This window comes from Bos mutus, chromosome 21 (genome assembly GCF_027580195.1).
Source record: "Bos mutus isolate GX-2022 chromosome 21, NWIPB_WYAK_1.1, whole genome shotgun sequence".
NCBI lineage: Eukaryota > Metazoa > Chordata > Mammalia > Artiodactyla > Bovidae > Bos > Bos mutus.
The window spans coordinates 64,176,840-64,189,398 of NC_091637.1; the positions used below are offsets into that span (position 1 = coordinate 64,176,840).

Below are 12,559 nucleotides of genomic sequence, written 5' to 3' on the forward strand. Positions count from 1 at the left end.
ATACAGCTGGTGCTTGTGTGTGTGTGTGTGTGTGTGATACCAGTGTCATACAGCCAGTGCTCGGGTGTGTGTGTGTATGTGTGTGATACCAGTGTCGTACAGCCAGTGCTCGGGTGTGTGTGTGTGTGTGTGTGAGATACTGGTGTCATGCAGCTGGTGCTTGAGGGTGTGTGTGTGTGATACCAGTGTCATACAACCAGTGCTCGGGGTGTGTGTGTGTGTGTGATACCGGTGTCATACAGCTGGTGCTCGGCGTGTGGTGTGTGTGTGTGGAATGCACGAATGCGTGCGTGAGCGAGGCCCCGCAGAGCGTTCCTGGGGGTTCACTGGCACGCTGGTGAAGATGCTGGGGCGTCCTGGCCAGGTGCTGGCAGAAGGGGTCAGCTCACAAAAGGGTTCAACCGCTGTCGAGCCCTGTGTCATCTTCCTGACGAGAGCGCTGCTAGCCTGCCCAGGTGCTTTGGCCCTGGAGATTGGGTTACGCCTTCCTCCAGGGGAGGGGGTGGTCACCGGGCACTGGCCCTGCCATGCTGGGGAAGCGGCTCTGCCTCGCTCGGGCCACAGCCGTGGAGAGGCGAGGTCCTCTGGAGCTCGGAAATGAAGGGTGGGGAGAAGGGCTGGCCCAGAGTCCACAGGGCGCTTCCCAGGTGGCGAGGTGGTAAAGATCCCATCTGCCGACGTAGGAGATGTGGGGACGTGGGGTTGGGGCCGGCCCGCCTCTCCACCTGCGTGGGCTCTTGCTGCCCCTCAGACCCAGCTCCATCGGGTCCACCAGACTGGGCACCCCTGAGGTGCCGTGAGGTCTGAGGGGATGGACAGTAACAGTCATGGCAGCTGGGGACCGAATCCAACCTCACCCCTCAGACAGCGCTGGGCTGCACACCTGCCCATCCTGATTCAGGGCTTCTTTCGGGAACTGTAAGAATCCTCTGTTTTTTAGCAAAACGTGGGGGGTGGGAGCGTCTGTGGCCCTTACCAGCAGTGACTTTGGGCATTGACCTCTGACCCAAGGCCCAGCTGACCCAAACATGAGGTGTCTGTCGTTGCTTCTGTTACATCAGGGGGTGGGGGTGAGGTCCCTGCCCCCCGCCTCCGTCATTGGCTGCTGTGGGGCTGCAGCCCTGTCCTCTGAGACCCAGGACAACGCCCACCCTCCCTGGGGCCTTGGCTGTGGTCCCTCCTGAGAGATGGGCACAGGGGAGCAGAGAGATCACCTTAGCTGCCCAGCCACACTGCCCCGCCCTCTGCTGGGGGCTCACCTCCAGTCCGGAGGGAGTAGAGGCTGGGCGAGGAGACGGGACGTGCTCCCGATCCTGGCGCTGCCCAGGTGGGAACCTCGTGCGGGCACAGCACAAGACAGGGCAGGCCCGTCTGACACGACCTCACGGGGCGGCCTTGGACAAGTCGCTGTGCTCTCTGCTGGACCTCAGTCTTCCCGCCTGCAGTATGAGGCGGGCAGGCAGCGCAAGCCCTGGGCTCATCCGCCCGGGCCCTTGCTCTGCGACCCCTGCAAATGGCCTGGGGCCACTATCTACACAGCACCTTTCAGACCACCCCCATGGCCACTTCCCTCGACCACAAAATGCGGACATCTGTCTGCGTTCTCCAAGGCTGTCAGGAACATCCAGTGAGTGTGGGAGCCAGCGCCACGCAGGGCTGTGATCCCATCCCACGCGTGCCAGGGGGACCTCTGCAGGCTCAAGGGCATCCACGGCATGGCCCTGGGCCAGAGTGAGGCCCCTGCTCGCTCCTCAAACCCCAGACAGCACAGTGACACAGGTGGGACCACAGGAAGTTTATTGTCATGAGAGAGACCGGAGTAGGGTGCCCAGGAATGGACCCTGTGCCTCCAGAAGGGACAGATACTTGGACCAAGGGCTTTCCCTGGGACAGGTCTGTGCTTTTCCACAGCTGCACAGGGCGCTCCACCAAGCAGGCCTCCCATGGACACGCGGCCGCGGCCTCGAGGGCTGCTGGCGGCATCTAACTACGTCCGCCCGTCTGGGGACACAGGCAGGGCCTGCTGTGTGCAGACAGACCTCCACACCAGTCAGGTGTCAAAACAAAAGGATCTGCAAAGGCAACAGACTGGTCTCAGTGTCCGGCTCGGTCAGAGTGGAACAGCCATTGGTTCCCCAGATGGAGTGTCTAGGATTACTCGGTGGATAGAGCATTAGTTCGCTCAGGGAAAGGCGCGTCACTTCTGGAGTACAGTACATGCATGGCCTGGAGTTTAGTAAGTAAACTGGAAAGTTTCACCCATAAAGACTCAATTTAGTAAAAATTGGCCAACTCAGGCCAATACTCAGAAACGTTAAAGGCAGCTTTTAAGCTGTGAGATCTTGGAATTTAAAGTTTAGCAAAGCCTTTGGCCATCATTTCATCTTCAATAAGATGGGAGGGGGGCATGGGCTGAAATGCCTCTTGTGCCCATTAAGCTTTCTTACATTACTGTTTCAAAGCACTTAAAAAAAAGTTTTATGGCAACACCATGTTGATTCCAGGTACGTATAGATGGACTATATATCCTTTTATAGAGCAGGTGGAAGAATGTGTTTGGACGCAGGATGCTTTCAAACAGGGAGTGGTCCTGTGGACCACAACAGGCTGGTTGGTGGACATCCAGCCCCAGGGGCTGCTTTGTGGGAGGAACTCCAGCTGGACTTGTCTGTGTGACCACACGATACTACCCGGCACCCAGTTACCCACAGGGGCCGGAATGACATTCAAGGGAAGAAACAGCGCTGAGAGAAACACAGAACTTACAGATCTGGGCCAATAATTACCATTTGATAGAGCCTAGGGCAGCAGCAGGGGGGTGCTGATTTGACTGAGTTGGGATTATGGGTAAATTACATCTCTGAGTAAGCATAGAGGAAGTGAGCGTTACTGAAAGTCGTAGGACAGCTTCCGGGGGGTCATGAATTCTTTCACGATCTCGTCGGTGACCTCCTTGCGCCGGGCCTGGTGCTCGGCAATCAAGGGCTGCAGGACTTCGATGAGCTCCTTCTTGAGCTCGCCGGTGAGCATGGCCCCGCTCGTGTAGTCCTGAGCGGGAGGAGACAGGCCACATGAGGCGGCTGTGCGCGCCCGGCCACCTCCCTCCCTCGACGGCACCCACGCAGAGCCTGGCACACTGGCCACACGGAAACATAAGGGCCTTAAACCACTCTTTTCTGAAAACGCCTCTGGGCTCTGCGGGCAGCTGTGACTCAGCTGACACATGAGGACGAAGAGCAGGGCCGGGCACCCCACCTGCGCGCCAGGTCAGCGGAGTCCAAGACCCGAAGCCATGGCTGAGCCTTTCAACCTTACTGGCGTCTCTAAAATCTTCGCTGAATTTGTTTTCATCTTCTGATTGTGATAGTAAAATGTACTTGTTGAACAAACTTAACAAAGTACCTAAAGCTGACAAAAAGCAGCAAAGGAAAGGGAAAAACTCCCCTGCAGATTCCGGGCCCAGAGGCTGAGCCTGCGCGAGCGTCCCGGCCTGCTTTCTGTCAGATTGATTAGGGCCCAGAGGCTGAGCCCGCGCGAGCGTCCCGGCCTGCTTTCTGTCAGATTTGTTCTCTGCGGTGTATTTAGACTTGGTGGGTCTCGCCGCGCGGCCAGTTTGGGGTCCTTCTGCCACTAGCACTGGCCAATCCTCCTGCGTGATCAAAGCCTCCCGCCTGCCTGAGAATCCCTCCTGACGATTCTTAGTTAAGGCTTCCTCTGCTATACAGTCTGTTCTGAACTTTCTGCTAACACCATTTCAACATGTTTGCATACAGAGCTCTTTCTTACTCAGGATTAGTTTCTTGGAAAAGATGCCAAGGACTGGAAATCCTGAGGCAGAGGCTACGAATGCTCCCCGGGCTCTCGGGCTCACTGCGCCCCGGAATTACAATCACTGTAATACGACACAAACCCGCTGGGGAGGCTCGGGGACGGTGTCAGCACTGACGGGTCTCATTTTACCTTCTGCTTCCCTGATGACCAGGAGGATCTAATCTTACAGTGTGGCTACTACTAGTTTGTATTTTCTCTTTTGGGAACCATCCGTTCACGAGGTTTCCAGGCACGTGGTCATGAAGATGACCAACCTACTCAGCTCTGATCTCGTCTCAGCTGAGCGCCGGCCCCGTAGACCCAGGCCCCGGGAACGCTGGCCGCAGGGCATTCCAGGGCCCTCACAGGCACAGCCCCGCCTTACCCTCCTGATCTGCTCCAGCTTGTCATCATCCTCCAGGAAGAAGGTCAGGTACATGAAGGACACATCCACGTCACAGTTGCCCCCAAACTGCCGGTGCTCCTCAACGGTGTCCCTGCCTCCGGAGAAGGCGTGCTTGTTGACCTGCACCAGGAGAGGGCACACGGATGCTCGCCAGGCGGCCCCCTGTGTGGTGAGGGGAGCCCGCAAACCGCCCTTTCCTGTGGAGCCTGGGGACTGGCCACTGCGGGGCTCACTGCAGAGAAGGGGGCTCCAGAGGGTGGGTGAGCTCTGACCCCTCCCCCGACCCACAGAGACAGAACAGAATCAGAAAAACCACAGCACTGCCCCTGCAGAAGCTTGGGCAAATGTCCTCACCTGTCCGCAGGCTCACCTAGATGACAGACACAGCCACCCGCCCCTCCCTGGGGACAAGGACAGGAGGCACAGAGACAGCCACAGGGAGGCAGAGCCCGTGCAGGGCCTGGGTGGAGTGGGGGGTGGACAGGGCCACAGGCAGCGCCCACCTGAACAGGCACTTCCAGAAGCTGACAACAGACAGGTTCAGAAACTAACAAAATGGCTTGTAGGACTGAAGATAACCTTAGAGAAGTCAGGGTCAAGAGCAGAGAGAAGAAAAGCCCAGAAGTGGAGAGTTCCTCCAATGGTCTTTTAGCGAGTGTCTGAGAAACCTTCCATGTACAAACGTATTTTCCCGTGGGGAGAAGAGTGCGCAGAGTCAGTGGTCTCAAGGAGATGTCTGGTAAGCCTCCCAGAAGGACTCCGGGCAGATTCCTGACTGGATCGCCCAGAAGAATGTGGGGGCAGAGGCTGGCAGGCAAGGCCTTTCTGGTGGGGATGCTAAACGGCTCCGAGAAACACTGGAAGCTCTGACAAGGCCCCCGCTACTAGGCAGCTGTCCAGTGATCCATGTTGGGACTGAAATCTCAAATCTGGGCCACCATCTACAGGCAGTAACCACTTGTACACACGATCTCACGTGAGCTTTGCCTCTAGTCTGCAGTTCTGTAGAGCGGCTCCCGCTGGACAGTGATACCTGATGACCGTGGTCCCTTACCAACAGCAGGTGAGCGGCAGGAGCCCGACGCCAGGCCACGGGCCAACCTGGGTTACGGCTGGCCCTCTGCGACCCGGCTGTGTGAACGCAGAGAAGCTGCCAGACACTCTAGGCCTATCCCCTTGCGCAGGCAGTGGACGCAGCGTCCAGGAGGGTCTGAGGACTCCGTGAGCTCACGCAGGTGAGCGTGTGGCAGGCGACCACAGTCAGGCCGCAGTGTTCCTAGCACTCTACTCTTAATTCTTGGGACGGGGCTGGAGCAGATGCCCCCTCTCTGGGCTGAAGACTCTGCTTCTGGAGTTGAAGTGGGACTTAGGGATTGGGGACAAGGGCCTGGCCTGACCCTGTCCTGTCCCCCAAGGTGCTAGCAATCTTGGCAGCCAGGGTGGTTCCTGACGCTTGGGTCTCTGCTGGCCCCTTCTTTTATAACAACTTCTCAAAAAAATGAAAGGAAATGACTTCTCTGCAGGAGGGAACAGGAGTGTCCCTCCCCTTCTTCTGCATTCCAGGTGCTGGAATTTTTAGCCAGAAGTGAAAGAGAAAGAAAAAGCCCTGCTCACACCAGCCTCCACCTGAGGCTGGGAAAGCTGGCGGCTGCCACTTCCCGGAGGACTGTTCTGATACTAAGGGCTCCCCATTGTCAACCAGAAAGCGGGACTTTCCAGGAGGGGCAGGGGCCTGGACTGACTCATGGTGGCATTACACGCCCCAAATGTAGTTTCGGTCACTCCTGTTGTAATCTTCCAGACCACAAACACACACACAGTTCCAACTAAAATGTCCACAGCTTTGTGCAACAGTGAGGGGTCTGTATGAACACTGGCAGCTCAGAACCGAGCAACGAAGTGCGGGCCTGAAAAGTAAGGAAGCTCAAACGAATTCCCATTTCTCGTTTCTCTGGTGACTTGAAAAATATTTACTGAGCTCCTGCTGCACGTGGGTTGGGAGCAGCACTCCTGGCCAGGACCTGACTGGCCTGTGGAAGGACACTTGTCAATACTGAGTCTCAGCGGGAACGCTCCGGAGAGAACCAGCCCCTACACCCTGGTGCGGGAACACGGTGCGTGGGCTAGGAGGGCACCTTCGGTTTCTGGGGAAAACTGGGTCGAGCTGGTCATCCTCGCTGGGCCTCACCCTTCTCATCTTAAAGGGACACATCAGTGAGAATAAAAACCAAAACATACAGAGAGTGCGTGGTCCAGCTCCTGGAATACAACTGGTGCTCAGAAGTACACTAAATTTTCTCTATTGTTTAGCTGTAACCAAAGAAAATTGCCATGATTTTGTTTTCAGAACAATGTTGGTGAGGAAATCAGAGAAGAAAAAAAAGAAAAAAAAAAACAAAAAAAAACTCCCAAGTTTTGCCTACATGAAAAGACACAAGCACATTCACTTCGTATCTGGGAACGGGGCAGGCTGCCTGGACCCTGGAACTCAGGGTGCCCGTGGTGGCCAAAGGACAGAGCGGTAGTGTGTGAGTCCCCCGAGGCCTGGGCCGCGCTCACCTTGGTCTTGATCTGCTTGGCCGTGTCCGTGAGGAAGATGGAGGAGTTGGGGTCACTGGCACTCATCTTGGTCTGGGCCCCCTGCAGGGCAGGGAAGAAGGTCGAGTGCAAGAGGGCTGGCTTGGGGTAGCCGATCCTGGGGGCCACGTCCCTGGTCATCCTGAAGTACGGGTCCTGTGGGGAGGCAGGGGCAGGGGGAGATGAGGGCTGCCCTCAGCTGGCAGGCACCTCCCGAGTAACTCTGCCCTGCACCACCGTCAGACCCTCCTTCCCACCCCTGAAGCGGGTGAAGACCCCTGCTAACATCCAGGCTGACGGAACCCTGGCTCTGCCTCCTAACCTGGTCGATGGCGCACGGGATGAGGCACTGGACGTCCGTCCGGTCTCGGAAGATCTGAGGGAATGAGTTGCTGAAGGAGGGAGCGGCCTGGATGGCAGGAAAACTGATCTTCCCTGGGAGGGAGGACAAAACATTTTTATACCTGAGACTGGTTTCTGCCTGGAACTGTAGAAGGGATGAACAAAAACGGGCTTTTCTCCCCCCTGGAAAAGTAACACTCGTTAAAGAAAATCTGAAACCTACAGAGAAGGATTGCTGGGAGGAAGGAAGAAAAATCTGCAGTGCCAGTTCCTGCCTTTCTCATCCATTTCCCCCCCATTTCAGTGAGCTTCTCCTCTGCTCTGCTCTTCACAGCTTCCACTTCGTGACGCTTACCCACGCTCTCTCCTGTGCCTCAGCCACTCTCTAGCCACTGGGTGTCCAGGTTGTTCCTCAGTGTCAATTAGTATAACTAGTTATGACATTTTGGGATGTAAAACTGTTCTTAATATTTTGGATGCTGCTGCTGTTAACACTGCTATTGTATTTGCTCAGACCTGAGGAAGCAGAATTCTGGGGTCAAAGGGCACGGATCCTGGTGTGACCCTCGACGCGTGGAGGCAGGCCAGGCCAGGACGTTTCCGGGACGGCCTGGGGTGGGTCCGGCCTGGAGTCCTGTCTCTGTGACGCTTGTTCCTGGCAGCTGTTTTCTCCCCTCTGCGGAAAGACACCGCTCATTTCTGGGCTCCTGCCTGTCTCTGGGGGTCCACGCAGCAGCTCCGTGGGCACCCGTGTCTCCTTTACAGCACTGAGCATCCTGGGCTCGGGGCCTCCTGTCTACACCCCACGACTCTACAGAAAAGTGTCACCGCGTCCCCATTTTATGTACTGGACACCAGCCCGGATCACCACTGGGTTCCCAGAGCTAGGGTGCAGCTCTGAGAGGCCAAGCCTAGACTCACACCTGGGTCTCAGCAGCACAGAATGTGCGGCTACTCGCCACAGCGCCATCTCCACATTGGCTCGGGGCAGCTTCAGAGAAGTCTCCCCATTCACTGCCTGGATTCCAGGATTAAAACACTGTTTCAAAGTAGAAAAAAATACAAACAAACCCCCAAAAACCATTTCCAAAGCAAAAGGTTTATGCCCCAAGTGTCAGGAATGAATCTGACTGAGGCATCAAAGGGTTCTGCTCCTGTGAAAAGCCTCCCAGCAGGACCTCTGTGGTGTTTCTCTTCCGACACGCCCCGCAGCTGTGCTCCCCCACAGTGGGGCATGCCTGGTACAGGCGCCCACAGATACATCCTGGGAGCTCCATGCTGGCAGCTAGTGGGCCAGGGGCTGGGCGCCTAAAATAAAGGGAGGGGTCAGGAGACCAGCCAGTAGTCTCAGGACTGACTCTTAGCTCAAGGAGCTGAGGGTCTGAAAGAAGAGATGGTCACTGCATCTGAAAGGGGTGCAGAGACACGGGACAGGGAGGTCAGTGTGTGCACAGAGGCCTGTCTGCTGGGCACTGAGCCTGGCAGAAAAGCAAGGCAGGCAGGTGGGCAGGGTGGCTCCTCCCGGAGGTGGGGAGTGAGGCCCAGGGAGACAAAGATGGCTGGTTCCAGCCACAGAGCAGCCCTCCTGCAACCCGGGTCCCGCCAAGGCCTCCACACCGACGGGCTCCCAGGAACAGGTGGAGGGTCGAAGTCATCCACAGCCTCCTTTTCCTTCTAACCTCAAAACGGACGCGGCAGGAGAGGGACAGGGTGTGACCTGAGGGGATACTCCACGTGGCCCAGAAAAGGGGCCAAATGCATCACTTTACATTCAGGGAAAACCCACCTTTTTAAAGAGACAAACTGCAAACCACCCCAGAGATAGTGCAGCCTCGCACAGGCACCCGCACGCGCCCCCTCCTTTGTGCTCGGCTCCTCTCTGAGGGGCCAGCGGGCGCTGTGGGCAGTGTGGGCTTACCAATGCAGTCGCTGTCAGTGAAGCCGAAAATGCCTTTCACTTGGTTGAAGGTGACGTGCTTCTGGATCTTCACCACGTTCTTGTAGAAGCCAGGGCTCATCCTGTGAAGAAGGTCAGAGTCAAACCCAGAACTGGAGGGTGGTGGCCGAGGGCAAAGCAGCAGACAGCACGGCCACGGGGGGCCGGGTCAGCTGGGGAGGAAGGCGCTCTGCTGCCCCCTGTGGGCAGAGAGGCCGGGGGCAGGCGAGGCGGACACGCCCCTGCCTGTGGAAGGATGTCAGCTCGAAGCTGAGCAGCACAGGAGGCAGGAACACAGCAGACGCAGACTCAGGGGCTCATGTGAAGGGTGTCAGCTCTGCCGGGATCACTGGCTGAGCGTGCGGGGCTTCAAGTTTGGGGGCTCCAGGGCAGTCTATCTGTTGGGACGGACTGTGTGCTTTGTTGTGGGAGATTACTGCTGGCCCTGGAGCAACATGGGTCCACTTACACGTGGTACTTTTCAGTACTGCAGTGCTGCACTGGCTCGGCTGGTTGAGTCTGCGGAAGTGGGGAAACCATGGCTAGAGAGAGCCAGTGGTGAGTTAAAGGCAGATTAACCTTCTCATCATTCAAGGGTATTGGCAACTTGCAGCCGCACAGAGTATCTGGGTAGAAACTGATGGGCCCTGGAAGGAGGGTTTGTCTCTGTGAGCTGCTCTGGCCTGCATCTGGCCATCGCTACCCCCTCCACAAGCTAAGGATGGAAGTCTTAGCTGTCAATAAACCAGGAAACCAGACCATAACATTGAATAAAGGAAGAAAACACTCTGCAGACCTCAAGACCCTTCAGCTGTTTCTGAAGCAGCCCTGGCTGCGATGGCCTGTCTACAGCCTGCGTTCACTCATTTAAAAGGTGGCCAGGCGTTTGCCCCTTACCCCATGTAGTCAAGGTCAGAGAAGATGAACGTTTTGTTGATGTCAAAGCCGCAGGCGATGATATCCTTGGCGTTCTCCACGGCGTAGCCATAGGCCTGATCCAGGGTCAGGTCCTTCCACAGGTACTTCTCGTCATCAGTCATCTGGATGACCAAGGGGACGTTGAACACATCCTGCAGCCACCTGGGAGACACGGGGGAGGGAGGCCCACGCCTTATTTTTCTGCAGAGAAATACTGCTGCGCCTCTGAAACCACAGGTCCTACTAACAGTGTATTTCAAAACTCCCCTGCCCAGGAAGTCTCACCCTCTGACCATACTGTGAACTCAGCTCCTATAAACAGGAACACCCTGAGCTCGACTCTGTGTGAGTTCCTGTTAGCAAGGGCTGTGCAATGTGTGCTTAACCCTCAGCCGTGTCCGACTCTGTGCGACCCCATGGACTGCAGCCCGCCAGGCTCCTCTGTCAACGGGATTCTCCAGGCAAGAATATTGGAGTGGTTGCCATGCCCTCCTCCAGGGGATCTTCCCAACCCAGGGATTGAACCCAGGTCTCCTGCATTGCAGGCTACTGCTGGGGTCCAGCCCCGGTGAATCCAGGGAATTCGAAGTGGGGATGGCGTCGGCGAGATCAGAAAACAACTGCTTAGCCTGGAGGGCGATGCATGTTGGCTCCGAGCTGGCCGCTCTGCACTCTACTCTGAAGTCTTACAGGGACGGCAGGGCGGGGCACTGGTACTTCCTCTGGGAGAAGTGGAGACTAAGGCCCAGAGAGGTAACGCTTCTATGGTCACCCGGACAGGGACAGGAGGACACAGGTCCGCTGATTCCACAGCAGTGCTCTCCCCACCACCCAGTCCTGCTAAAGTGACCCTAGGGACGGGGTGGGGAGAAGCCACAAGGGCACCAGCTCCCCCAGACCTTGGCTATCAGGCAGACGTGATCTGGCACTGTCTCCTCAGCTCTGCACAAAGTTTGTGATTAACATTTCTTTTCCTTTTTTTTTGAGGGGGGGGAAATAATAATGCTAGTAATACATTTATTGCCTATAATTGGCAGATATATTGCTGGTTTGTTCTCTCCATGTTTCAAAACTCACCGACACGGTGAGCACAGTCCCGCGGTGCAATACTTACTTGGTGAAGATGAATGGGATGAGGTGACCCACATGCATGGCTTCAGAAGAGGGGCCCCTGCCCGTGTAGAGATAGAACGGCTTCTTGTTTTCATAGGCATCCAGAATCTGATGCATGTCTCTAAAGGACAGAGGGGACAAGAAAACAGTGAGGTGTTCTGAGAGAAGAGTCAGGGTGTGAATGCTCAGCTGGGAATGAAAACGAGACCGACAATCCAGCCACGAGAGCGTGTTACCCTTGCTGCTCCTGCTGTAAGGACGACAGGAAACTGCTTCTGAACGGCTCCTCCTGTGCCTGCTGAAAAGTGTAAGCCGTGCAGGTTGGGAACAACGTGTTTAAAGGGTGGGTATGGTTGGGCAGCCCCTGGACCTCTTTCAGAATTCTTCCAAATTTCGATGTTGATGTACTGTCTGCTTCACATGCTTTCCTGGGAGTGACCCAGGCCGACACCACCCAGTCCTTCTTGAGAACCACGCAGCCCCAACTCCGCTGGCTCAGGAGGGGGCCATCGCAGGGCTCCCCGAAGTCAGGACTCAGCAGGGCGTGGCAGGGGATGTCCCCAGCTGGAGATCTGCTTTGGGCTCCTCAGCCACACTGGGACCAGGGCTCTCTATCTGGGGAGTTATCGTGCACCACCACAAGGACTGGGGCCCGTACCCAGCGCACACCAAGGGGCCTCCTGCGGGGCGGTGCATCAGAGTCACCTGACCAGCCATCTCCACATCACACCTGCCCACGCCTACCTTCCCAGCCTCTGATCCAGAGGGTCTGGGGTGGCATCTGGGAGTCTGTATCGTTAAAGTGTGCCAAATAAGAGGACTGGCTCCCTTTCCCAGAGGCCTGGGTAGGAGAACCCAGACAAGAGTATTCTGAAAGTGACTTCTATTCTTGACCAGGGGTGAGCAGTGCTTATCTGTGGGCTGACAGGATTAGGGCTATTCTGGATTTTGTACTTAGCTTTGATTTGATGGTGACACACTGCTTCTAAAATAAGGAAAGATGAAAATGGCTGAGTTTGGAAGAAAAAGAGTCCTTTTTCGGTTCTTACAAATAACAAATCAAACATTTATCAGCTTATGGAAGGAAAAAAGAGTGCGGCTGTCACGTAAGCTGCTGTGGATGGTTTTGCAGGAAGTCTCTGAGCACTCGAGGTGCTATCCTGAGGGCAGGGCACTGACTAGGCCCCCTCACTGAGTGCAGTTTTGTGAAGGCAGATCCCAGCAGGGACCCCTCAGCTCCAAGGGATCTAGTCACCTGCCTGGTGCTGCTGCCCGACAATGCACAGTGGATCTCATCAAGTCCTTAAGGAGGAGAGTGAAAAAGCTGGCTTAAAACTCAACATTCAAAAAACGAAGATCATGGCATCTGGTCCCATTACTTCTTGGCAAATAGATGGAGAAAAAAATGGAATTAGTGACAGATTTTATTTTCTTGGGCTCCAAAATAACTGAGGACA

The 12,559-nt window shown here is 56.0% G+C and overlaps 1 protein-coding gene across 2 annotated transcripts in view; it reads right to left on the bottom strand.

The window, feature by feature from the left end:
* Window positions 1-1,780: 1,780 nt before the first annotated feature.
* Window positions 1,781-12,559, bottom strand: part of WARS1 (tryptophanyl-tRNA synthetase 1) — a 28,893-nt gene continuing 18,114 nt past the window's right edge. For both annotated transcript variants that reach the window (XM_070357972.1, XM_005893712.3), the window contains exons 5-11: window positions 11,104-11,223; window positions 9,969-10,151; window positions 9,054-9,154; window positions 7,116-7,228; window positions 6,776-6,949; window positions 4,196-4,336; window positions 1,781-3,048 (exon numbers count right to left, since the gene is read on the bottom strand). In XM_070357972.1, coding sequence (XP_070214073.1) covers window positions 2,887-3,048; window positions 4,196-4,336; window positions 6,776-6,949; window positions 7,116-7,228; window positions 9,054-9,154; window positions 9,969-10,151; window positions 11,104-11,223 — 994 coding nt within the window. In that variant the 3' untranslated portion in view covers window positions 1,781-2,886. The remainder of the gene's footprint in view (window positions 3,049-4,195; window positions 4,337-6,775; window positions 6,950-7,115; window positions 7,229-9,053; window positions 9,155-9,968; window positions 10,152-11,103; window positions 11,224-12,559) is intronic.